This window comes from Neurospora crassa, linkage group IV (assembly GCF_000182925.2).
Source record: "Neurospora crassa OR74A linkage group IV, whole genome shotgun sequence".
Taxonomy (NCBI): Eukaryota; Fungi; Ascomycota; class Sordariomycetes; order Sordariales; family Sordariaceae; genus Neurospora; species Neurospora crassa.
In genome coordinates this window covers 3,351,135-3,372,402 of record NC_026504.1, presented here as the reverse complement: position 1 = coordinate 3,372,402, position 21,268 = coordinate 3,351,135, and the positions used below count along the sequence as shown (strand labels likewise).

General features: G+C 51.1%; 7 protein-coding genes across 7 annotated transcripts; 2 read left to right on the top strand and 5 right to left on the bottom strand.

Moving 5' to 3' along the window:
- Positions 1 to 1,525: 1,525 nt before the first annotated feature.
- NCU04435 (general amino acid permease AGP3) lies at positions 1,526 to 3,823 on the top strand. Its single transcript, XM_952419.2, has 4 exons — positions 1,526 to 2,306; positions 2,367 to 2,467; positions 2,543 to 2,655; positions 2,715 to 3,823. The coding sequence occupies exons 1-4, from the start codon at positions 1,922 to 1,924 to the stop codon at positions 3,724 to 3,726; spliced, it is 1,611 nt and encodes a 536-aa protein (XP_957512.1). The 5' UTR covers positions 1,526 to 1,921; the 3' UTR covers positions 3,727 to 3,823.
- On the bottom strand, positions 3,766 to 5,483 carry NCU04436 (hypothetical protein). The gene is made up of 2 exons (XM_952420.2): positions 4,710 to 5,483; positions 3,766 to 4,648 (listed from the first exon to the last, which is right to left on the bottom strand). Exons 1-2 carry the CDS (start codon positions 5,305 to 5,307, stop codon positions 4,332 to 4,334), a joined length of 915 nt encoding a protein of 304 aa, XP_957513.2. The 5' UTR covers positions 5,308 to 5,483; the 3' UTR covers positions 3,766 to 4,331.
- Positions 5,484 to 5,671: 188 nt separating this feature from the next.
- Positions 5,672 to 7,352, top strand: NCU10965 (hypothetical protein). Its single transcript, XM_011396042.1, has 2 exons — positions 5,672 to 6,616; positions 6,683 to 7,352. Exons 1-2 carry the CDS (start codon positions 5,926 to 5,928, stop codon positions 7,147 to 7,149), a joined length of 1,158 nt encoding a protein of 385 aa, XP_011394344.1. The 5' UTR covers positions 5,672 to 5,925; the 3' UTR covers positions 7,150 to 7,352.
- Positions 7,320 to 9,573, bottom strand: NCU04437 (hypothetical protein). Its single transcript, XM_952421.2, has 2 exons — positions 8,033 to 9,573; positions 7,320 to 7,966 (listed from the first exon to the last, which is right to left on the bottom strand). The coding sequence occupies exons 1-2, from the start codon at positions 9,357 to 9,359 to the stop codon at positions 7,458 to 7,460; spliced, it is 1,836 nt and encodes a 611-aa protein (XP_957514.2). The 5' UTR covers positions 9,360 to 9,573; the 3' UTR covers positions 7,320 to 7,457.
- A 957-nt stretch (positions 9,574 to 10,530) lies between these two features.
- NCU04438 (hypothetical protein) lies at positions 10,531 to 11,561 on the bottom strand. Its single transcript, XM_952422.2, has 4 exons — positions 11,466 to 11,561; positions 11,099 to 11,382; positions 11,014 to 11,027; positions 10,531 to 10,805 (listed from the first exon to the last, which is right to left on the bottom strand). The coding sequence occupies exons 1-4, from the start codon at positions 11,493 to 11,495 to the stop codon at positions 10,732 to 10,734; spliced, it is 402 nt and encodes a 133-aa protein (XP_957515.2). The 5' UTR covers positions 11,496 to 11,561; the 3' UTR covers positions 10,531 to 10,731.
- A 2,035-nt stretch (positions 11,562 to 13,596) lies between these two features.
- NCU04439 (ATP-dependent RNA helicase dbp-4) lies at positions 13,597 to 16,401 on the bottom strand. The gene is made up of 2 exons (XM_952423.2): positions 16,134 to 16,401; positions 13,597 to 16,056 (listed from the first exon to the last, which is right to left on the bottom strand). Exons 1-2 carry the CDS (start codon positions 16,278 to 16,280, stop codon positions 13,732 to 13,734), a joined length of 2,472 nt encoding a protein of 823 aa, XP_957516.1. The 5' UTR covers positions 16,281 to 16,401; the 3' UTR covers positions 13,597 to 13,731.
- Positions 16,402 to 16,779: 378 nt separating this feature from the next.
- Positions 16,780 to 20,491, bottom strand: NCU04440 (hypothetical protein). The gene is made up of 2 exons (XM_952424.2): positions 20,427 to 20,491; positions 16,780 to 20,190 (listed from the first exon to the last, which is right to left on the bottom strand). The coding sequence occupies exon 2, from the start codon at positions 20,109 to 20,111 to the stop codon at positions 17,052 to 17,054; it is 3,060 nt and encodes a 1,019-aa protein (XP_957517.1). The 5' UTR covers positions 20,112 to 20,190; positions 20,427 to 20,491; the 3' UTR covers positions 16,780 to 17,051.
- Between the last annotated feature and the right edge of the window lie 777 nt (positions 20,492 to 21,268).

Sequence of the window (21,268 nt, the reverse complement as noted above, 5' to 3'; positions counted from 1 at the left end):
GGGCAGCTATTGTAGTATCATCCTCTGGAAATCAAGGCAGTTAGCGTAAAAGATGGTCGACCATGTCAGCAGGCCAAATGCCTTCTTGAACAACTTGAACCGCCAATTACGCCAGCAACTCCCATCATAATCCGTGTTCAAATTATCTCCAAACATATGAATATAAACAAGCCTTTGCATTACACAAATTTCGCTAACTGTTTAACATTCCCTAAATTCCACCGACTACTCAACTTGCAGGTTTAATATCGAACAGAGTCCCAAAAGAACGACCCCCCGGAGCTCAACAGCCGACAGGAGAGGTCTCCGCTCCGTCTCCGTACCCCGCATGCGGAGTTGCTACCGCCCGCGGTCGGCCCCGGTCCCGTTCGGCCCACAGTATGCGGAGTTGGCCCCTGTGGAGTGGCATTTGCGGGGCGGGGGGACTTATCTTTACTGCAACTTGTAACGAAGACTGCTGATCTCTATGGAGCACCTCGAAAGTCGAAATCCCAAAGCTGAATTGAAACATTGGAAGTCACTGTCAAACTGAAGTTCCGTACTCTTCAATTTCGCCATGGTGTTGTGTTATTCTGGAGTCTGGACCTCAACACCAGGCTCTTCAACAACAAGCAACGAGGAGTGATAGAGAGCCACGCAAGTACGACGAGCTCTATCGCATCGCATATTCTTTATCTGATCTTGACCCGATATACTAGTGTACGTATTACACTTATCGGCGGTACTGCGCGCGTGTCGCGGGCATCCGTTCGAACGTATCGCACTACGACATCGGGTTAGCTCCCAGCTAGGGTCTATCGCTGCATGTAACGATAACATGGCCGAAACGGGCAGGCAACAGCCACCCCGCGCGATCGCTCTCTGATAGCGTTTGCTTGATATCAGCATCTCTAGACAGCGCTTCTCCAGGAGGGTATGAATCTGCTTACAAGTCGTTCTTATAAACCCCAACTTCCATCTCACGATACACTACACGTTAGGTGACGCGGGAGTACCTCTAGGTACGTCCGGGTACGGTCCGGGCACTTCGTATCAATGGTGCTGACTGTTGGCCAGCTCGCTTATTGCTTCAGTGGATTTCAAGAGAGAGGCTTAAGCCAATGGATGGCGCGATCCATGGCATGGGTGGTGTAAGTCGTAGTGCACTAACTATATTTCACTATAGCTCCGTCATTGGCTGTTAAGGTTATCGCAACTTGTTCTTGGTGTCGAGGGTGAACCCCCCTCGACCTTTGTGTCACCGTTTCAATCTAGATCCCTTTTATACAACGCAAAAGGCAACTTTATCTTGGCTTGGCTGGCAATAACATCTCAAGAGAAAGATCTGGTATCATTCCTTGCGGTAAAACACGCGAGATCGGGGATGTCCCAGCTGAGTGGATGGTACCGAGACCCGTGTGAGTGCCGCGACTGCGAGTGCAGATCGCCCGTGATAAGGCGCGTTTTGGGGACTTACACTTCGGATCAACGTTTCCTTGATAAGAAAAAGAGTTACAGTAAGCAGCAGTACGACCCTCCCCCAATTCACGGACATGTTTTCCGACACAATTATGTATGTATGTCGTGTGTCCATGGAAACTTTGTTTTGGGGAGCTGTCCCATCAGTCTTCAACCTCTCTTCACTTCCGTCCCTGTTCCAAGTGCCGTGCTTTGCCCTTTGGGAAATGCAACTCTGGGAGTTCAACAACCGGACAAGGCCCTGTTCATTTACCTCATCTTTCTTTTTCCCACACTGACAATCATCACATCATCATATCTTCCTCTGTCCAATCTTCTCCTCCGCTGGGCGTGAAAACTGTATGCGCAACAAAATACATTCTCGCCTTATACCCACATAGAACGACCACTACTACAACAACAGCCACCAGCATCAGACACAAACGGGTGATATCCCCGAGAAAAAAAAAAACCAAATTCCAAAATGTCGCTCTCCCAAAAAGGGAGCGCCACCATTCTCGACGACCATGAAACCGCCATCCCCTCCAAAGACGACGGCGGCGACTTCCGCGCCATCGACCCTCACTCGGGCGTCAAGCGCGGCCTCAAGACTCGACACTTATCCATGATGGCCCTGGCCGGCATCATCGGCCCCGGTCTTCTTGTCGGATCCGGCGGTGCTCTACATTCCGGCGGCCCTGCGTCGCTGCTTATTGGTTTTGGAGTCATTGGCCTCATTGCCTTTTCCATCATGCAGAGTCTGGGCGAGCTGACGACGCTGTACCCCAGCGGAGGCGCGTTCACGGATCTCGGGGACAGGTTTATTGATAAGGCGTTTGGTGTGGCGGTCGGGTGGAATTATCTTATCAGTCAGTTTCTGTTGTCGTTATGCGAGTTGACGTTTCTTTTGCTGACTTTGTGTGGTTTAGTTTGGGTTTGTGTCCTGGCGAATGAGTATAATGTGATTTCGAGCGTCATGGTGGATTGGAGCGATAAAGTCCCGCTTTGGGGGTACTTTTTGATATTTTGGGTCAGTTTTATATCTCTGTCAAGCAGGCATATAGTGAAAGACCGAGTTTAGGGTGGTTGCTAACATGGCAGACAGTTCGCATTTTTGGGCTTCCAACTCCTCGGTGTCGAGACATTCGGTGAAGCCGAGTTCTGGCTGGCGCTTATCAAGCTTATGGGACTGGTGGCCTACTTCATCTTTAGCATTGTGTTAGTTTGCGACCCTCCAACATGTCTATGTCTACGGACTTGTACTGACCCCAAAATAGTTACGTCTCCGGAGGCGTCAAAGGCGCCGACGCCATCGGCTTCAAGTACTGGCGTGACCCCGGCCCCTTCGCCGATGGCTTCCGTGGCGTCGCCTCCGTCTTCGTCTTTTGCTCCACCTTCTACGCTGGCGTCGAATCTGTCGCCGTAGCCGCCACCGAGACCAAAAACCCGGGTGTCGCCGTCCCGCACTCCATCCGCCAAGTCTTCATCCGCATCGTCGTCGTCTACATGGGCTGCGCCTTCTTCTTCGGTTTGACCTGCCCGTCGAACGCCCCCGATCTCTCCGGCGGTGCCAGCCATGCCCTCAAGTCGCCCATGACCATCGCTCTTCACAACGCCGGCTGGGCAAACGGCACCCACCTGATCAACGCCTTCATCTTCGTCACCTGCTTGAGCGCCGTCAACAGCTCCATTTACATCGGCAGCCGCACCCTCTTGTACATGGCGCAGGACGGAAAGGCACCCCGGTTCCTCGGCTGGACGGATCGTCGTGGCGTTCCTGTTTACGCCATCATCTTCACCAATGCGTGCGGAGCCCTCTCGATGATGAACGTCAGCACGGGCGCAAGCAAGGCGTATGGGTACATTATCAACCTAAGTGGTGTCTCGACCTTTTTGGTCTGGGGCGCCATCAGTCTGATTCACATCCGCTTCCGCGCCGCTTGGAAGGCGCAGGGACACAGCCCGGAGGAACTGCCGTACAAGTCCTTGTGGTACCCATGGAATGCCTACTTTGGCCTGATTTCCAATGTCTTTTTGGCTTTTGTGCAGGGCTGGTCGACGTTGGCTCCGTTTGACGCGGGCAATTTCGTGGATGCTTACATCCTGTTGCCGTTGTTTCCTGTGATTTACTTTGTGTACAAGTTCACGTTCAAGACGCGGCTATGGCGGCCGCATGAGGTTGATCTTCAGGCGGGCAGGCGTCGGGATCTTGATGAGGCTAAGGAGGTGGAGAGGGGGGCGGATGGGAGGCCATTGCCATGGTGGAGAAAGATTTTTTCCAGTCTATAACTGCCTGTTGTTTATGTTATGTCGGCAATGCCAAGTGTGGGAGGAGAATAACACTCTCCACGAAACATGACAGTACTATGATTTTTATTCGCGTTCGTCCACTTCTTAAAGAAATCTGGCTGTGCTTCTGGGTGTAACTTGCACCGCAAATGTTCCTCCTACCGCGATAAATGATAAGGAACTGGAGGTACAAGAATCCACCATGTCCCAAGAAGGTCTGATTGACCATACCGGGGCCGCGGTATCGTGCATCGCTTCATGGTGCTACTTGCTCTGGAACAAGTTGATTCTAGTTGCGGGTTTGACGAGTGCTGTTTGGAACAACAGCTCTTGACCTCAGGAATGGAGTACGACATGTATTTCATCAGCCAATGTATCGTCGGTACTACTGTTTGAATTTGCGTACTTGTGTTTTGCAGCTCCCCATAGCATAACTATCTGAACATTAATATATTTCCTTCCAATATCGAGTCCTCTTTCTGGTTGCTAGCACCGCTCCCGTCTTCAGTCTCTGCTTCGCCATGTATTCTTTGTAATCTGGCTTCATGAAGCCATTCACAACCACTGGGATATCCTCGTGGATACTCTCGTTAAGATCTCGGAACTCAGATCGAGGAGAGCAAATCCGCTGATCCGGAATGCATTGTTAAGACTTCTTCCACAGTCCGAAAAAGAGAAGACGCCAGCTCTACAACAGTAACCTTGGTGTCAGTGGTAGATCTTGGAGGTATTCCCCCTATAGTTTGTCTCATCCCGCGATAGATACAGCCTATGACCGCGGCATCACAGACTCTCCTAGCGGTGTCGTCATAATAACCGCCAAGAGTGCAGAACGGTTTTTCCTTCATTCGAGCTTCCAGTGTGTTGTGAACTGGCGCAATCAACTGTTTAAGTAAAGCCATACGTATCGCGGAAATAGTCTCTGCCCAAAAATTAGTTGGGATTTATTGTTCGTTGTATAATAGCAGCCTACACCAACTTACCCAGTGCATCATGCGGACCGAGATGAATTTCATCTTCGAGAACGATATTTTCACCATATACTAAGCGGCCTTCTGAGTCGATTCGAGCCTGTAAGGAGATCTGTTCAAGTCTCAAAGCGAAGAGGTATTCGTCGCCTAATTCCCATGCGATGTACAAGGACTCAACCACATTTGCCGCTGGAGGGTTGAGTTCGCCAGCAACTTGTAGCCACTGGGAACACCACGGCCTCGCAATACCGGTAATATCGTATTTGTGAGCCAAGATCAAGATACTGTGGATCCTGGAGACAGTTGGATGAGGCGGGACGGGGTCGAATTTTCCGTGTATGATGGAAAGTAAGATCTGTAATGGGTCGGCAGGGTCATCGGGAAACTCGACAATCCATGCGGATCCGTCCGTGGGTTTGGCTTCTTTCCATGGACCAAACAACATCTGTTTCCAGACTGGCGACTGTCGACGAAGGGCATTGGAGCAGACGCGAAATCTGCAAAAATCGGCATCTATAAGGAGATCACCTTCAGGGTCAATGTCGACAGTCGTTAATTCCGATGGTGCAGTCTCAGTGTTGGCATTGGAAGTTCCCAATTCTGCAGCCATTTTTTCGCCTAACCAGTGTATGATGGAATTTCAGAGGATGAGTGGCTTGGTCATTGCCAGCTGATGCTGGGGTGAAGCATTGGGTGTGGTCGAGGTGTTGGAAAACGACGAGTCTCTCGTGGTGAAGTAAAAAGAATGAATGGTATTGGAGTATCCTCAGGTAAAAAAGAATGGAGGAAACGAAAAGAAGAATAAAAAAAGAAAAATATGGGAAAGGACGCGCATCTCCAATGAAATGCTGAAATAGGGAGATGTGAAGGGCAGTGCCCTGTACACGTGAATGCAACCATGATGCAAGAGGCCCAGTAAGTACTACGTACCTGAAGCTCCCTGGGCAACAACGTTTTCTCTAAAAACAACATACCTTCCTGATCACACCAACACACCCACCTCTCTTCTTTGCGTAGTGCGACTCGAATCACGACCTCGAACTTGCGCAACAACCAACCCCCCATCCAGCACTATCTCTAGACGTTTCATTTGGCATAAGCCCTACGATAACCAGGCAACTCGAACATACTCTAACAACGAGAGCTCCAAGCGCAACCGTACGTGGCCTGTTCGCAGCCATCTATTCCCTCTCAGAAGCGAGCGGCAAGAACGATCCGGGCAGTGGCCATGGCTGGACTGCCTGACGAGCCTCGCACTTCTACTACGACGACCTCGGACGCCCAATCACCGACGCTCGCAAACATGGATACTGCAAATGATGCAAGCATGCCGTCATGTGATGAGATTATCGAGATCGATCTGGATGGAGATCTACTGCTTCAGACGCAACCAGACCCTAGACTCGAAGGGTGTTTTATATTCCGCGTGTGTTCAGCGGCGCTCCGTCGTCACTCGCCAGTCTGGGAAGCGATGCTATTCGGACCCTGGAAGGAATCAAAGCCGGCAGACGACAGCAGATGGGCGGTTGAGTTTCCCGAGGATCCCGCGTACGAATTCCAGATTGTGCTCAACATCATACATGGCTTCGTCGATCGAGTGCCGTCGTATCTTGGTATTGACACTTTTTTCAAGCTTCTCATCCTCGTCAACAAATACGACATAGCTCATATCATGAAGCCTTGGCGTAGAAACTGGGAAACGCCAGCCCTAGGAACCCTTGTGGGACCTGATGTACTCAAAGGCTTATATATCGCATGGACGCTGGGATACGAAAGTCTTTTTATCGCCAGACTAGCACAGATTGCGGTTAATACGTCGATTGAAGAAGATTTTCTGGTTTTCAGGGATTCATCTACCAAGGGTCCTGATGGAATTTTTGTCGGAGATGAGGATTATCTTGGTCCGACGGATGTCATAGGTTCGTGCTCGTTTACGGAGTTATGCCCCCCCTTCCTCATTGAAGTCGTTGCTGACCTGTGGATAGATGTGATCTTGAACATTCGGAAAGCGGTGATTGAAAAGATGACTGCGCCCCTCATTGAAGATCTGGAAGCTCTAGTGGATTCTACTCCCCGTTGCACCACTAGTAGTATTTCAAACACAAGCACCAGACGCCTATGTGATGCTGCAGTTCTCGGAAGTATTCATCGCGGTATGATACAGCGAAGAGGTAGCATACTTCCGAGGGAAAGCACCTGTATCACCGAGAGCGTTGTACATCTGGCGTCTGAATTGTTCCTCATGATGGATGAGATCCAGACCCTTGAGTCTCATTCTACACAGTGCTCCTTGAAAGGTAAGTACAAGAAGCACAACGTGACCCTACACGACAGCGTCACCACAATTGCCCGAGGGCTCTTGACACCTAAGCATCAGGCTTATATGGCTTCGAAAAGATCAAAAACTGGGTTGGAAAATCAGCCTGCGCTTAGTAGGCAACGATACTGGTAGTTGCTTTAATGCTTCTACCGGAAACGGAGGAATGCCTCATTTGGGTTTTCTTTTCTTGGAAGGATGAGGGTACGAGACGGAGAGCTATGGGTCAAGGAATCCAGGGTGCAGACGGTTGATCTTACACGGAATACAAATAAGCATGTACGGGTGATTACTGAATGAAGGTGAGCTTGGGCAGTGAGAAAGTGACTGGTTATGGCATGTCGAAAGACGACAAACTGCGTGTCTGAGTGATGCAATGTTCATGTTAAGTGTCCACATCTGTAAAAGTAGAAAGGAGAGTATGAAGGCTAGATATCTGGCTATCACCAATATCGGCGAGTACTAGCCTGCCTTTGATTCTGTCCTGTCCGGGACAACTCAATTCCTGTCTTATTCCTCTGCTTTTCCATATAGCTTTTGTGCCCCGGCTTGATGTGCCTCGCAACGATACCGGGAAGATCGTCGTGTATTTTTTTATCGAGGGCCTCGTACTTAGTACGCAAGGAGCACTGTTGATGATGCGGCAAAACCTCGATTAGCTTTATTTTCGGGAATACGACGGATGCCACCTGTACAATGGTTTCTTCAATGAACGGGATAGCGGTTGATGTGACACGGTGATCTATGTGAATCGAAAGACCACCTAAGATTGCTGCGTCACAAAGGGCTGCAGAGCCTATGTCACCTGCGTTCGTCGTTCTGTTAGACCTATATGGAGTTTGAGGACCAGAACAAACCGTTCGACAACTTGGAAATCGTCGAAGCGCCATGTCATCCTTAACAGCCGCGACAATCATCGAAAGCACTTCCGATCGAACTGAACGGATGACATCTGTTGAGAGACTAGCGTTAATTAATTGTACATTATATTGGTCTGGCATGTGAAAGTCGAACGTACTGTGAACATCTTGTGGGCCGAGGTAGTCCTGAGCCTCCAGATTGATCCATTCTGAAGTTCCAGCCAGAACGGACGTTTTGTTGAAACGGATCTCCATCGGCTTGAATAGAGATTCTGCCTCGAGGCTGGTGTTCACGGAGATCTCCTCAATTCTCAGAGCGAAGAGGTCTTCATCTCCCAATTCCCACGCAATGAACAAGGACTTCAATGTATCCGCCGAAGACAGGTCCCCGCGGGCTATATGTGCCCAATCTGCACACCATGGTCTCAAAGTTTCGGTCATGTCGTACTTGTTGGTAAGAATCACGAGTTTATAAAGCTCATCGAGACCAAGAGAGCGAGGAATCTTGCTGAACCGTCCATGTATGATGTCAAGGACAATCTGCATTGGTCTGAAGGGATCATCCGGAAGCTCTACGATCCACACTTCAGACTCGGCATTGGCTGGCTTTGATTCCTTCCAGGGACCAAACAGCATCTGCTTCCAGACCGGCGAGTGGCGGCGGAGCGCAAAAGAACAGACGCGTAACCGCTGTGGCTGAGATAGTCCGGAGTCTTCGTCTCCCCCTACGTCCAACAAGAGATCTCCCTCGGGGTCGATGTTGATCACGTTGCCATGTGGCAAGGTCGAGCCCCCCGGTTTGTTCGTGCCCGTTGCATTGGGTGCATCAGAAGCAGGGTTGCTGAACAGACAAGCACCCGCGGTGGATATAGTGCCTGAAGGACCACCGGCCGTGGTTGAAGCTATCCATTCTGGATGGGCCATGGACCCAAACAACCCACTGCCTGTTGAGGTGTGACCTGCAGCAGCCGGTGCAGAACCAAACAAGCCACCCCCTGTCGCCGGAGTTGTCACTGCTCGGAAAGCTCCTGATCCGAATAAGGAACTGCCTGTGGAAGTTGGAGCTCCTGTAGCTGGCGCAGAGCCAAACAACCCAGTACCTGAAGCAAAAGAGCTCGTCATGGCAGTGGCAGCTCCTAAGTCTCTTTGAACAGGGGCGGAACCAAATAACCCGCTGCCAGTGCCTATCGGGGTCGCCGTTGTCGAGACAGGCCTACTCCCAGATAAACCACCATTTGTAGGTAGAGTTACTGCCGCAGAGGCTCCAGTCCCAAATAAGCTGCCACGTGTGGCTGAAGCCGCGGCCGGTGCTACTGTTGATGAAACGGGCGAGGGCCCGAACAAACTACCGCCCGTAGACGCAGTGGATAGAAAAGGTCCAGAAGCGCCAAAGAGAGATGGAGGAAATTGAGCGGTTCCCGGTCCCCTAGCAGCTGCGAAACCTACAGCTGCGGAGGCATTTGACGAGGTGCTCGGCCCGGACATTGTGGCCTTCTCCGCTTGTCGTCCTCTTTGTCGTCACGTTGAAGTTGTTTGATTTTGCCGGTTCAAGAAAAGGCTGCGCACAATTTAGAGATGCACGCAACCGTATTCAGAATGTCTGGATGTACCTCTAGGCAATGAGTGTGGGGATGAGTGCGTTGTCGAGTCGAAAGTTCGTTGGATGCAAGATTCGAGAGATGTACTGGGAAAGTGGAAGTCGACCAGTTACCTGTTTGAAATATGGAAAGGAAAATTTAGCCTCACCGTACACAATACTTACCTATCAGACCGATTGCGGGGTGGGGCCTCACAGCCAGCAGCATACAGCCAACTTCACCACCTCTTTGAACACCTTATGACGCGTGAAAAAAAGAGACCTGATCTACTCACTAGAGAGTATATCCATTGAAAAACAGCACCTCCGTACTATCCTGGTTCTTTACGTCACGAGATAATGCTAGACTTGCGAGTGTCCAGTCCGACCTCTTCAATGGTTGGAGTGCCCATGCTTCTCCACATTGCAATGTAAAATACGGTATCGTAAGATATAGGGGCACAATACCTGATGTTTCAGCAAGAACACACCGAGGCGGAAGTCTGTGCAGGGGGAATGGTGCCCCAGGGGGAATGTTGCCCTGGGAGGAATGGTGCCTTGTAGAAGGCTCAAGATGATCAAGGTTAGTAGGGTTATTGGTTAGAAGTCAACTGTTGCTACTACCCCTGTCACCGCTGGGAGCGACAGCCGCCTCGCACATTGTCCCACTACGGCAGGCAATACGTCCACCATGATGAAGAATATTCCGCATTATGCATCTCTTTCATCAGGATGGTCTGTTAATAAATCACAGTTCCCAAATCTCACACTCAATTTTCCTCGAATTGGCTCCTTTCTCGACTTGACAGCTTCTTTACAGGATCCAAAGCTGCCTTGGCGTAAGTGCCCTTGTCACCACCACCTCCAATGTCAACAAACTTCCTGAGCCGTCCATCCCATGTGAAAGAAGCGTACGGCAGTGTCTCTGAACCCAGCAGTAGGTTCAACATCAAAACAAACTGAACCGTGAATCAGTCCTTCAGATTGTTCGTATGGAACCTGCAATCCTTCTGGTGAGCATCGTTGCTAGTCCTCAGAATCTCCTTGAAGTCTGCCATGCATTCCCAGCAGAATTCGTATGAGCACTTGAAGCCTATCAATTGAGACACGAGTTTTGTTTTAGCACAGTGCTTAAATTGATGATCATGGTTGCTTGGTGCAAAGAGATGTTCTGTGTCGATACGGGAAAACAGAGGGAAAGGGACCCGAAGTGAACTTCGAGACTTCGTGTTTAAGAAAAAAAGAAGGAACAGAAACGAGATATTCGTGGTGGGAGCGCTCTTAGCGTCGACGGGTTTGATGCCCATGCCAAGCATCGCGACAGTGCCAGCAAAACTCGTAGCGGCACAGGGAGCCTAGAGGAGCATCAGAAGATCAATTCAAGGACATGTATATTATGATGTGTTAGAGGGTGCGATGAACAAGGAAGAGCAACTTGTCTTTCCGGTGCATGTTGAGCTGCGGACACGGGTGGGGAGTATCTGACAGGGAACAGAGTAGACGAAAAGTCTCAGACACAAACATATGAAAATGGTGTTGAAATCGATGGGGAGATTGTCTTACATATCATGTGCGCGCTGTCAACCACGGACGTTAGCCACCTGTTCTGTAACCATGGAAGGCAAAACACCACAAAAGGTAAACCTACCATCCGCCATTTTTTTCAATGTTTCGCCCACATGAAGGGCAAGGCTTCGACGTAAGCGCAATTATCTTCTCGCTTTGCTGATTCTCCTCCTGTTGTCGAAGATGTTGTTTGTAGGCCGGGCTGTCCGGGTTCTTCTTCACAATGTCGAACTCGTCGCAAGTCATGCCCTTGTGCCATGGCACTTTGTGGACGTAGCATGACAAGTGTCCATTGGGACACTTCATGATGGGCTGGCTGTACCCGCCTTCGTGAATGTGGCCGCTGCCACAACTTGGCTCTGTACACTGTTGGAGTACGGAACGGTCAGCTATCGATTGCTGCCGAGCTAGGGAAATCTAGGTAGTTCCGATGGGAGCCATTAACTTACCCACCTGAAGCCTTCTTGGCTTTCCAGCATGTTCTTAGTTAGAAAATCTTCATACTTCGCCCGTTTCTCCGGGCTGGCGTAACGTAGAACAACATCCGCATCGAGACGGTTGTTACACTCCGGACAATTGATGTCCTGCCAGGGCTTGTTTTTGAGATCCGCCGTGATGCTCAAACGAACACATTCGACGCAGACACGCATCGCGTGTTGACAATCAGTAGAGAGTTTCGACAATGGAAAATGAAGAAAGTCTTTCGTCTCTGTGCAGACGACACACTCTATCTGTACGGTCTCGATTTGGACGGCCTCAGTCTTGCTGGAGGCTAGCTTTTCAGTTTGCGATCGTGTCTCGACGGTAAGAGTAGTCATGGTCAATCTCAATGAGGGAAAAGAAGTTTAGGCCAGCTGGCGCCTTGGTAAATGTAATTGTATCTCCGCAAGCAGGCTTCTGGATGACAAAGCTGAGGTGAGGGGCCGAAGAGGGCACACGTCGTTTTGCAGAAACATCTTATAAGTACGAGTGGGCAGGGAAGCAGAGGACTTGGATGGTGACGCTATCATCAAGTACCTCTAGGTACCTCATCCAATGGGATTTGGCATAGCACGCAGTATGCAAGTGCCAACGAGCAGTACAAACAAGCAGACAGCCGGAGGACTCGCTCAACCCTGCGTGGAAAACCTGCTGAATGTTAGAATCTGCAGCTGATCTTGATGGACGCGCAAATATGACTACGGAAAAGGCACATGATTGTAAAGTGGTAATAAAAGATGACAACCGGAATTCAAGCCAGCCTACTTTTCTAGGAGGGAGTGCCGGTCAATAGACGCCAAGGTACGGAGTTTCAACGTTAACTTTGTGCCTTGATGAGAACGTATCAAGTACTTGAAGGCAGTAGAAAACTTGACTCGGCTTGGTCCAACTGATGTGATAAGGTATGGATAAGTATCTCCGATGATGCCTGATTTCCAGAGAAGTTGAAAATCAATGGCCCGAGTCTTTGCGGAATTGGAAATGTGCTAAAAAGCGTGCTGGTGTGCGGAAGACAGACAGAGGAGCATTTACAAGTAAGATGAAGCTGTACCAGTCATCTCGAACATCTGTTGACGGCGATAATTGCTGTCCAGGAAAACATCAGACAGCCTTACCAAGGGGTGTGTGGGTGTGTAAAAGACTGATCGCAACAAACGCGGCATCTTATCGTGAAGGGGCTATATCATGGATGCTTGCATCTCGTCCCGTCGTTCGTTTGACACAAGCCTCCCGTCAGTCGAGGGGAAGCACCTTAACTCTCCATTTCTCCTATTCCCCGCTACGGACCTCAGGCAGATGCCTTGAACGAGATGGCTTTGATCAGATACCTACCTAGACAACAACCAGTCTCTTGCAGAGAGTGTGCAAATAATTCAAGGGACGAAATATCATCATATGGGTTCCCTAGCAAGAGTGTTGATACTTAACTTACTCCGAACTGCTTGATCTGAGGCTTGAGCCTTACATATGCTGTGCCGACATTGCTACTTGTAAATGTCATACAACACCATCATGTTTATCGATTATTTTTTTCCCCCTTGAAGGATAGGTGGTGCGACGGAACGGCCAGTGTAGCTGACACCCAGGGTTGACATTAACCAGCCCGCTGTTGTTGCGAATCACTTGGAAGAAAAGGCATGTTCCCACGAGTGCGGAGAGATAGCTGGGTTACCTCACAGTTTCGCCTACGAAAAAAATGATTTCAGAGGAAAAGAGGACACAAAGAGAAGGTAGAGCATTTTCAAACTTTCAATAAATGAGAGGTAACGAACGACAGAAACAGATCAATCCCGCCTCAGATGGGGATGATCGAAGTATCAAATTTGACACCTTGACTTCTCTTCCAGGTTCTGGCCTGCTCCTTCATCCACAAATGATTGACGAAGGCGAAAACGGAAGCAGCCATCCATCCGAGTGTCCGGGGTGCTGTCCTGTGCTGGAAGGAGCGAGAGACATGCTTCAGAAACTTACGAAATGCTTCGTCCAGCCTTACAGTACCCCGAAATCTCGCCGCAAGCTGCTGGGAAAGGATGGATAGAGACTGGAGCTGGAAATGTATTCTACACGAAGGGAGCATAGTGGCATGGGACCGACCCTTTTGTCAAAATACGTGGTTTAGGTATCATAACAAGTCTAAAACTATCGCAAAATACGTATGTAAACATCCATGATTGGATGACGAACCCCGATATCTCTCCTTTTCCCACACCAACACCAACATTGAAAACCAACTCATCAATCCTCCAACAAGCCAGCGGCCAAAGCCTCCAAATCCTGCAAGTTATCCGGCTCATGATCCATCTCAATGACCTTCCTGCCGCCCTCCATCTTAGCCTTCTTCCTCCTCGGCCTGCCGTCATCGCTATACTCCGTATCCGAGTCATCCTTCTGGAACCACTTCTTAGCCTTCTTCTTAGGCGGTTCCCTATCGTCCTCGCTCTCGTCACCGCTGTCACCGCCCTTGCCAGCAACAGGCAAACTTCTGAGCAAAGCCAAAGGATCCTCCTCCACATCGCTGTGCGCGTCCAGCAGCGCCGGCTGCAGGGGACCCTTCTCCCTCTCGACCTCCTCTCCCCTCTCCCTTGCCTTGGCGCGCTCCCTCTTCTCCTTCCTCCGCTGCTTGGCCAGCAGCTTGTCTTCGACATCCTGCTCCTTGACCTTGGTGGCTTCGCTCTCGACGAACTTCTGCCTGAGCTCCTTGGCGTCGCCCTCCTTCTGGAAGTCCTCCTCGTCTTGCAGCTGGTAGAGCGGGTGGGCGTTTCCTTCGTCGTCAAACACAAGCTTCTGGCCCTTCTCCATGTACTTGAGCAGCTTCTTCTTGGACTTGAGCAGCTTCTCGCGACGGTGCGAGTCGATGACCAACTCGGCGTTCTTGCCCAGCTTGACCACCTTGGCCGTGCCGTCGGGGTTGGTGCCGGACTTGGCATTGCCGGCGGCGTCGTCGAGGGCGGCATCGTCGTCCAGCACGCGCTTGACCGAGAGGAAGTCGTCTTCCTCGTTGTCTTCTGCCTGATCTTCTCCGAGAAGCTTGCGGTAATGCGTCGACAAGACGTCCTGGTTTTGACGCTCGGCCATCTTGTCGTACTTTGTCCTGACCTCCTTCTTCTTCTTGCGGATCTCGCCGTCCGAGCCTTCGGTGTCGGACCCGCTGGACATGGCGGCGCGCGAGGCATTCTTGAGCTTCTTGACGTCCTCGCCCTTCTGGTATCTGATCTGTGGAGTACCTGGGAGACCCAGGCTGGAAGCAAAACCGTCGAGGTCGAGTTTGTCGAACTTGAACACCTCCTTATCCTTTTGCAGGTAAATCGAACGGACGTACGAGACGAAAGCCTTCTGTCCGAGGTATTTGAGATCGGGTGACTGGAAACACTGTGACTGTAGTTCGTTCTTGATGCTCTTCTTCTTGTTTTCTTTGACGTTCACTTTCTGGACGGTCACCTTCTTGTGCTCGAGACGCTTAAGGAAACCCTCTTCTTCGCTGGGGTCGAGGAACAAGACGGCGCGGCCCTTGCTCTCGTAACGCGCCGTTCTGCCGACGCGATGGATGTAGGTGTCGGCATCTTCAGGGCAATCGACCTGGATGACCCAGTCAACGGCGGGGAAATCGACACCTCTGGCCACGACATCGGTGGCGAAGAGGCAGGAGTATTTCGCGGACGTGAACCGGTTCGTGATCTCGAGACGTGCTATTTGTTTTTGGCGACCATGCAAATGTAGTAGTGGAATACCGGGCTGCATCCGCTTAAAACTTTCGTAGACGAATCTGACCTGCTTGCCGGAGGACATAAACACAATAATCTTGCTCTTGAGGTTCGTTCGTAGGAAGCCCCATAGCGTGTCGAGCTTCTCAGGGAGAGGTGTGACGATGTAATGCTGTTGGAGGCCGACGGGGGTCGCCGATGCTGCGGCTTCGTGAACAGAGACGTATTCGGGGTCCTTCAAGCTCAACCGGGCAAGGTCCGAGACACGCTTGCTTTGTGTGGCGCTAAACAGCAGGGTCTGCCTGCTCTTGGGAAGATGCTCAACAAGAGCGTCAACGGCCTGTTGGAAACCCATGTCCATGATGCGGTCGGCCTCATCAAGCACGAGCATCTGGAGGTTGTCGACATCGAAGCCGGCCGTTTGGTCGAGATGCTGCAGCATACGGCCAGGTGTGCAGACGAGGATATTCATGCGCCCAAGACGCTCCGCCTCCTCCTTCAAGCTCTTTCCACCAATGACCAAGCCTGCCGAAAAGCTGTGGTTGCGACCAATCTTCCTGAGAACTTCAAATATTTGGACGGCCAATTCACGGGTCGGGCTGATAATGAGGGCACCGAGACCGTCGTACTCAGTCCATCGTGCACGGTATAGCTTCTCGAGGACGGGAACAAGGAAGGCGAGGGTCTTGCCGCTACCTGTCCTAGCAGCGCCGAGGATATCTTGCCCTTTGAGCGCGAGAGGGATGGCGGCGCGTTGGACATCGGTTAGGACCTCGAAATGGGATGCGCGTAGTCCAGAGGCGGTAGGTTCGCAAAGGGGAAGGTCCGAGAACTTGTTGAGTTCGGTGGATTTGGGGTCCTAGTAGATTGAGACACAATATTTAGAAGCGTGTGCGGTTGTATGGTGAGAAACGGGGGTTCAGTACTAGGACTTACAAGTTCGTCGATTCTCTTCTGAAGCGCCTCGAGGTTCTCCAACTCTCTTTTCCTCTTCAACGTCTTGTGTTCGGCCTTGTTGGCTTTGGACCTCTCCTTCTCGGCTTTGCCCTTGCCACCGCGGCCTTTGGGGCCTCCTGGAGCCATTGTGTTTGTATCGTCTGAACGTGCTGGAAATTGGGCGTGGTGGGTTCGACGAAGTTCCAAAGGTCGGGTCTGCTAGTCGAGCGAATCCAATTGCCTGCGGGTCGTCGCTGGTGGCCTTTCAGTTCGATGCGAATGGGAAAACTTTTGGCGGAGAGCAATTCTGCCAGCTCGACCCACCTCATCCACTGTAAGCGAGGGGATCTGCAGCAGGGGTCTCGGACTCGCGGCCAGCTCAGACCAGGGTTAGGGTCATACGAGCAGACAGACGACCATCGAGTTGTCAGCCCCCAGTGACATTCTCAAGTCGTTGCTATGGTTCATGATGGGTTGGATGGGCAGTTGTACGGGGCTGAAGTAGAAAATTCACAGTAGCTTTTGCATCGAACCAAATTCGAATTGTAGTGGTTTTATCTCAGCGCCCACAACTTCAGCAATCTACATGTTTCACTTAGAACAGCAACATTCGAACATCAACACCGTGCCTGAGCAATGAAAAGAGCCAAACTATCATGAAAGCATAATGTATTGAACCACGAAAAAAATGAGCTTGAAGACGGGTATCGCTCGCTCACATGATTCCTTCGTAGGTAGACACCCGCAATAAAACCAACCCACTAGACCCACCCATATGTACGTTTCCCAAAGTTGAAAGCGATAAAAAAAAAAAAAAGGACCAAAACGCCTTGCCCCATTCCCAATTTCCTTGCTTTTCCCTTCAATACGTATTCGGTAGCTCAAGATCCGTCGCCCAGATACCCATTATCAATCCTGTTATTCCTCGCCCTCGTACTCTAATTCCTCCCCAAACAGTTTCAGGCGGTAAATGCATGTATGATCCAGGGCTCCATGGTTCGTCTTGGCTCTGACGACCACCTTGTACGTCGCCGCATCCAGATCGAGCAACTCCTCCGACAGCTTGTGGACAAACATGCCGTGGCTACCGCTGGTCTTGGCATAGTCGTACTCCAGCTCGCCGATCTTGACGTATTTTCTGTTGATGAGGGACAGCGATTTTTTGTTGTTTGCGTCGACCATCTTCATGTCAGCTTCGCGCTCGCCAGGGTACAACTCGTCCATCCAAGCCAGGAGTCGCTTGTTGTCGTCCGCGTCCGGATAGTATCCCCAAATCTCAATGTCTTTGGGCATGGACCCAGGGTCATTCGTCGCGTTCGGATGGACGTGCTCAACGACGATGGCTTGGGGAATGACATGTTTGGCCATCTCCACGGCGAGCTCGGCCCCCCTGCTGGCTGAGATGCCAGCGCACCAGCACTGGCCAACGTCGTTCCAGGCAGAGAGCGCCAGCATGTATTCTGCTTCCAGGGTGACCTTATCCTTGCTCGAAATGGGCTTCGGCTTGCCGAGCAGTTTGCTGAGGTGCTTGTTGCCTGGCAGTGCTTGCGACTCAAGTCGGTATACGGGGGATGATTCCGACAAGACGATACCAGCTTCATTGCCCAGGCCGAAATGATTGACTTGAGTTTCAACGTAGTCGTGGTAGTTGCGCATGATGCCGTCCTTAGCGGCTGCTTCAAGTTGCGCCCGAGGAATCTCCTTCTTGACAATATTCCTAACCAAGGTGGTGATTTCGGACTTGGAAAGACTGCCTTCGGAGTTGGAGATGGCCGCCTTGACCGTAGTGTCGATGAGTGTCTCAAGCCCTTTCTTGACGGAATCCAATTGACCATCAATCTCCTCCTTGTGTTCTGCAATCCTTTTCTTCAAGAGGCCCACAAACTCATCTCGGCTGATGGCTGCGTCACGCGTGACCCCATCGCCTTTGTCGCCTGGTAGATGCTCCTTGACAACCTGGGCAACCTTTTCCCCGTTCTTGGTTACCCAACGTTCCCAAGATTTGGAAACAGTGCCTTCAGCAATCTGCAAGATATGCTCATCCGATGGGCCCTTCTCGAAAAGTCCGGCTTTGATGAGGCGCGGCCGTAGTGCGTCCCAATGCTCTTCGGAAATGTCACCAGTGCCGTCAAGCGTGAGAACCGAGCTGTCCTTGAGCATCTTATCCAGAAGAGCATGCCAAAAATCGTCCTGAATGATGAGATCGCCGTTTGGACCACGTTTAACGTGCACCATCCGGGGAAGAAGAGTTTGGATGTTTTTGACAGCACTCTCCGTAGAAGAAGATTGTTCAAGGATAAAGTCCTTCAAGTCATTAAACTGATCATCCGTTAGCTGCGGATGACTGGGGATGAACTGCCCGACGTTGCTCCTCCAGTGCTTCCAGCCATACCATCGGATGCTGGTATTCGCATCCGGCGAACCATAAGAAGACGCGGTTAAGACTATCAGACCGATGAGGAGCACTGGTACAAGGAATGTGAACAGCTTCCACACGCCCCATGTCGAACGGCGAATCAAACTCAGTAATCGTTGCACGAAGGTAGGAGGAGCAGTAGTATACGGAGGAGGCGGTGTTTCCACGTTGGTGGTATTTGACTGTTCGGCTCGCGGCCTGGATGTTTGGTTTGGTCTTGCAGCTGTGGGCTTGGACACCTTGCCAAAGGACGGATACTGTTTGTCAGACATGGATTTCGCCTCTGTGTCGAACAAGTCTTGGTGTTGATCGACTTGATGGGAAGGAGGTTGGAGAGAATTGGAGAGGGTTGACGCTGGTCGCCTTGCGATTCTGGGTGGTTCTGGAGGCTCTGGGGTATATCGGGCTAATCGCTTTTGTTGAGCCATTCGCACCTCTTCTTCGAGCACTTCCCTCATCTTTTCCGAGTCCGTGTAGACATCGCTTTCCTCCACGTAGCTGTTGCCGGTATCGGGTACCACAAGTTCCCTTGTCCTGGAAGTAGGTGGTGTTGAAAGCAGTTGTTTGGAAGGTGGAGGGGGTGGTCGCATAGCCTGCCTCTTTGCTTCCTCCAGGCTTGCCATCTCTGCTTCGCTTGCCTCTCGAGCTTGGCGTTGCTCTTCCTTTTTACGCGCAGCCTCTGCTGCGTGCTTCTGTTCGGCTTGACGCCGCGCATCTTCAGAACGCTCACGGTTTAGCCGAGCATTTCGTTCGGCACGTTCCAGCTCGGCCTGTTTCTGGTCCTCCTCGTCGCGTGCTCGTTTCTTGACTTCTCGTTCGGCTCGTTCTTGGGCCTCACGCGCAGCCTTTACTTTGGCTTCTTGCTGAGCTTTCGCGGCCTGTTCCTTCTTTTCTCTCTCAGCCTTGTCCCTCTTTTCCCTCTCTTCTTTGTCCTTCTTGTCTTTCTCCAACCTCTTCCTCTCTCTCTCCGCAGCGTCCTTCTCCGCTTTCTCCCTTTCTTCCGCTGCTCTCTCCTCCGCCCTTTGCTTTTCTAGTAGCTTTGCCTTCTCAATCTGATCTTGTAGCTTGTTGAGAGTTTGGACTGGTTTCGTAGCACGCCGGGGCGGGTCTGGTGCGGGTTCCTCTTCTTCCTCGTCATTGTAGTAGCCACCTTGGTTGTCGTCATCGTCTTCTTCCTTCTCTTCCTGCACCTCCTCATCCTCTTCCTCCTCCTCTTCGGTTTCTTCCTCAATTGGGTCAGGGCGTCTGGGGCCAGGAGTTGTGCTACCCCTACGCGCATCAAGCTCTCGACGGCGAGCCTCAGCCTTGATATTGTCGGTCCTGACAGTTTCGTGTATCTCGGCGAAGGCCGTTTCGAGATCAGTACCTGCAGCGGTTTTGTTCCTGTCTGGCATAGCCACCAGTGAGGAGCCATAACTGAGACTGAATCTGGTGGGCGTTTGATTCCTGACCTGCTTAACAGGAATCAAAGTCCCGCGCTTTCCAGGCTTTGGCGTGCCTATATCGGAAAGGGCAGGCGAAGGTGACACCGCCGACCTCCGCGTTATCCGTCTAGGAGGCATGGTTGCCGTGGATTTTGTGAAAAGATTGTTAACGTCGTGAAACGCGAGGTCAACGTGGGACCAGTGATTGGAATATGAACTGTCCATAGTGTTAGAAGGCGTTATAAAATCCAAAATGTGAACAACTGATGTTCTTCTTTTTCCTATGACACAATGTTGTCGCAATGAACAGAGACGGTTGGAAACAATGTGCTACTGAGGAAAAAGATCCCAAAATTGAGAGCCGTTACAGAAATGTTGAAGACTATAGGCGAATTGAAAAAAGAAAAACAAGAGCCGCGGTTAGAGCATGTGCATGGGGCGATCCAAACTCACATTTAAATGTCGGACTAGACGACTAAGATGCCGCCCAAGTCTTTTGAAGACGAGTTGCTAGTAACAACGAATCGATGGGTGTTAAGAGGCTGGGCCGAAATGCAGAGCCGTGAGGTGGCTCTTGGGGTTCTTTTTGTGAGGCTGCCGCTGCAGGCCGATTTTGCTTGGGTGAGCGTCCTCCTGTCCAGACCAGCCAGACAACGAAGCCGCCGCCGGTCTGTATATTGGAGGTTGATCTTCGGGTGGTTGCGATATGTTGATGCGCCTTCGCCCTGCGACTGCGACTGCGACTGAACGGCAACCAGACTTTTGCTATTTGCGAGGCGCGCAACACGTGGCACCCGCCTCCAATCAAGGTGAAACTGCTGAAGAGCCCTACGGATGCCCAAGGTGATTACTCGATACCGTTGGTCAATTGCGCCAACAGATCCGACGCGAGGGAGACCTGAAGAAAAGTAACCCAACCTCCTCGCTGAACGCAGTGAAAAGTCGGGTAGTCGGGTCCTCGGCGATGATGTGCAGCGTTCCCTTGCAGACTCGGCACGCGTGGCTTCGATTGATGGCACCGACGCGATGCTAGGCTGCAGCAGCGATCAAAGGAGACTTGAGCGAAAGCCTTCTAACGCTGGGAATCTTTTTTTTTTCCTGACAGAAATTGTGGATACGTCGTGGATGTTGGGGAACAATTGACTTTTGCTTCACTTTTTTTTCATTCAATGTTTTGAGGTTGAGATCGTGGCTTGTCCAGCATGAAGACAGAAAAGCGCTGAGCAAAGGGGGCCCGGCGGAAGTGAATCAGAAGATGATTATTACTTTGCTACAGCGATGTCTCTGGGGTAAGT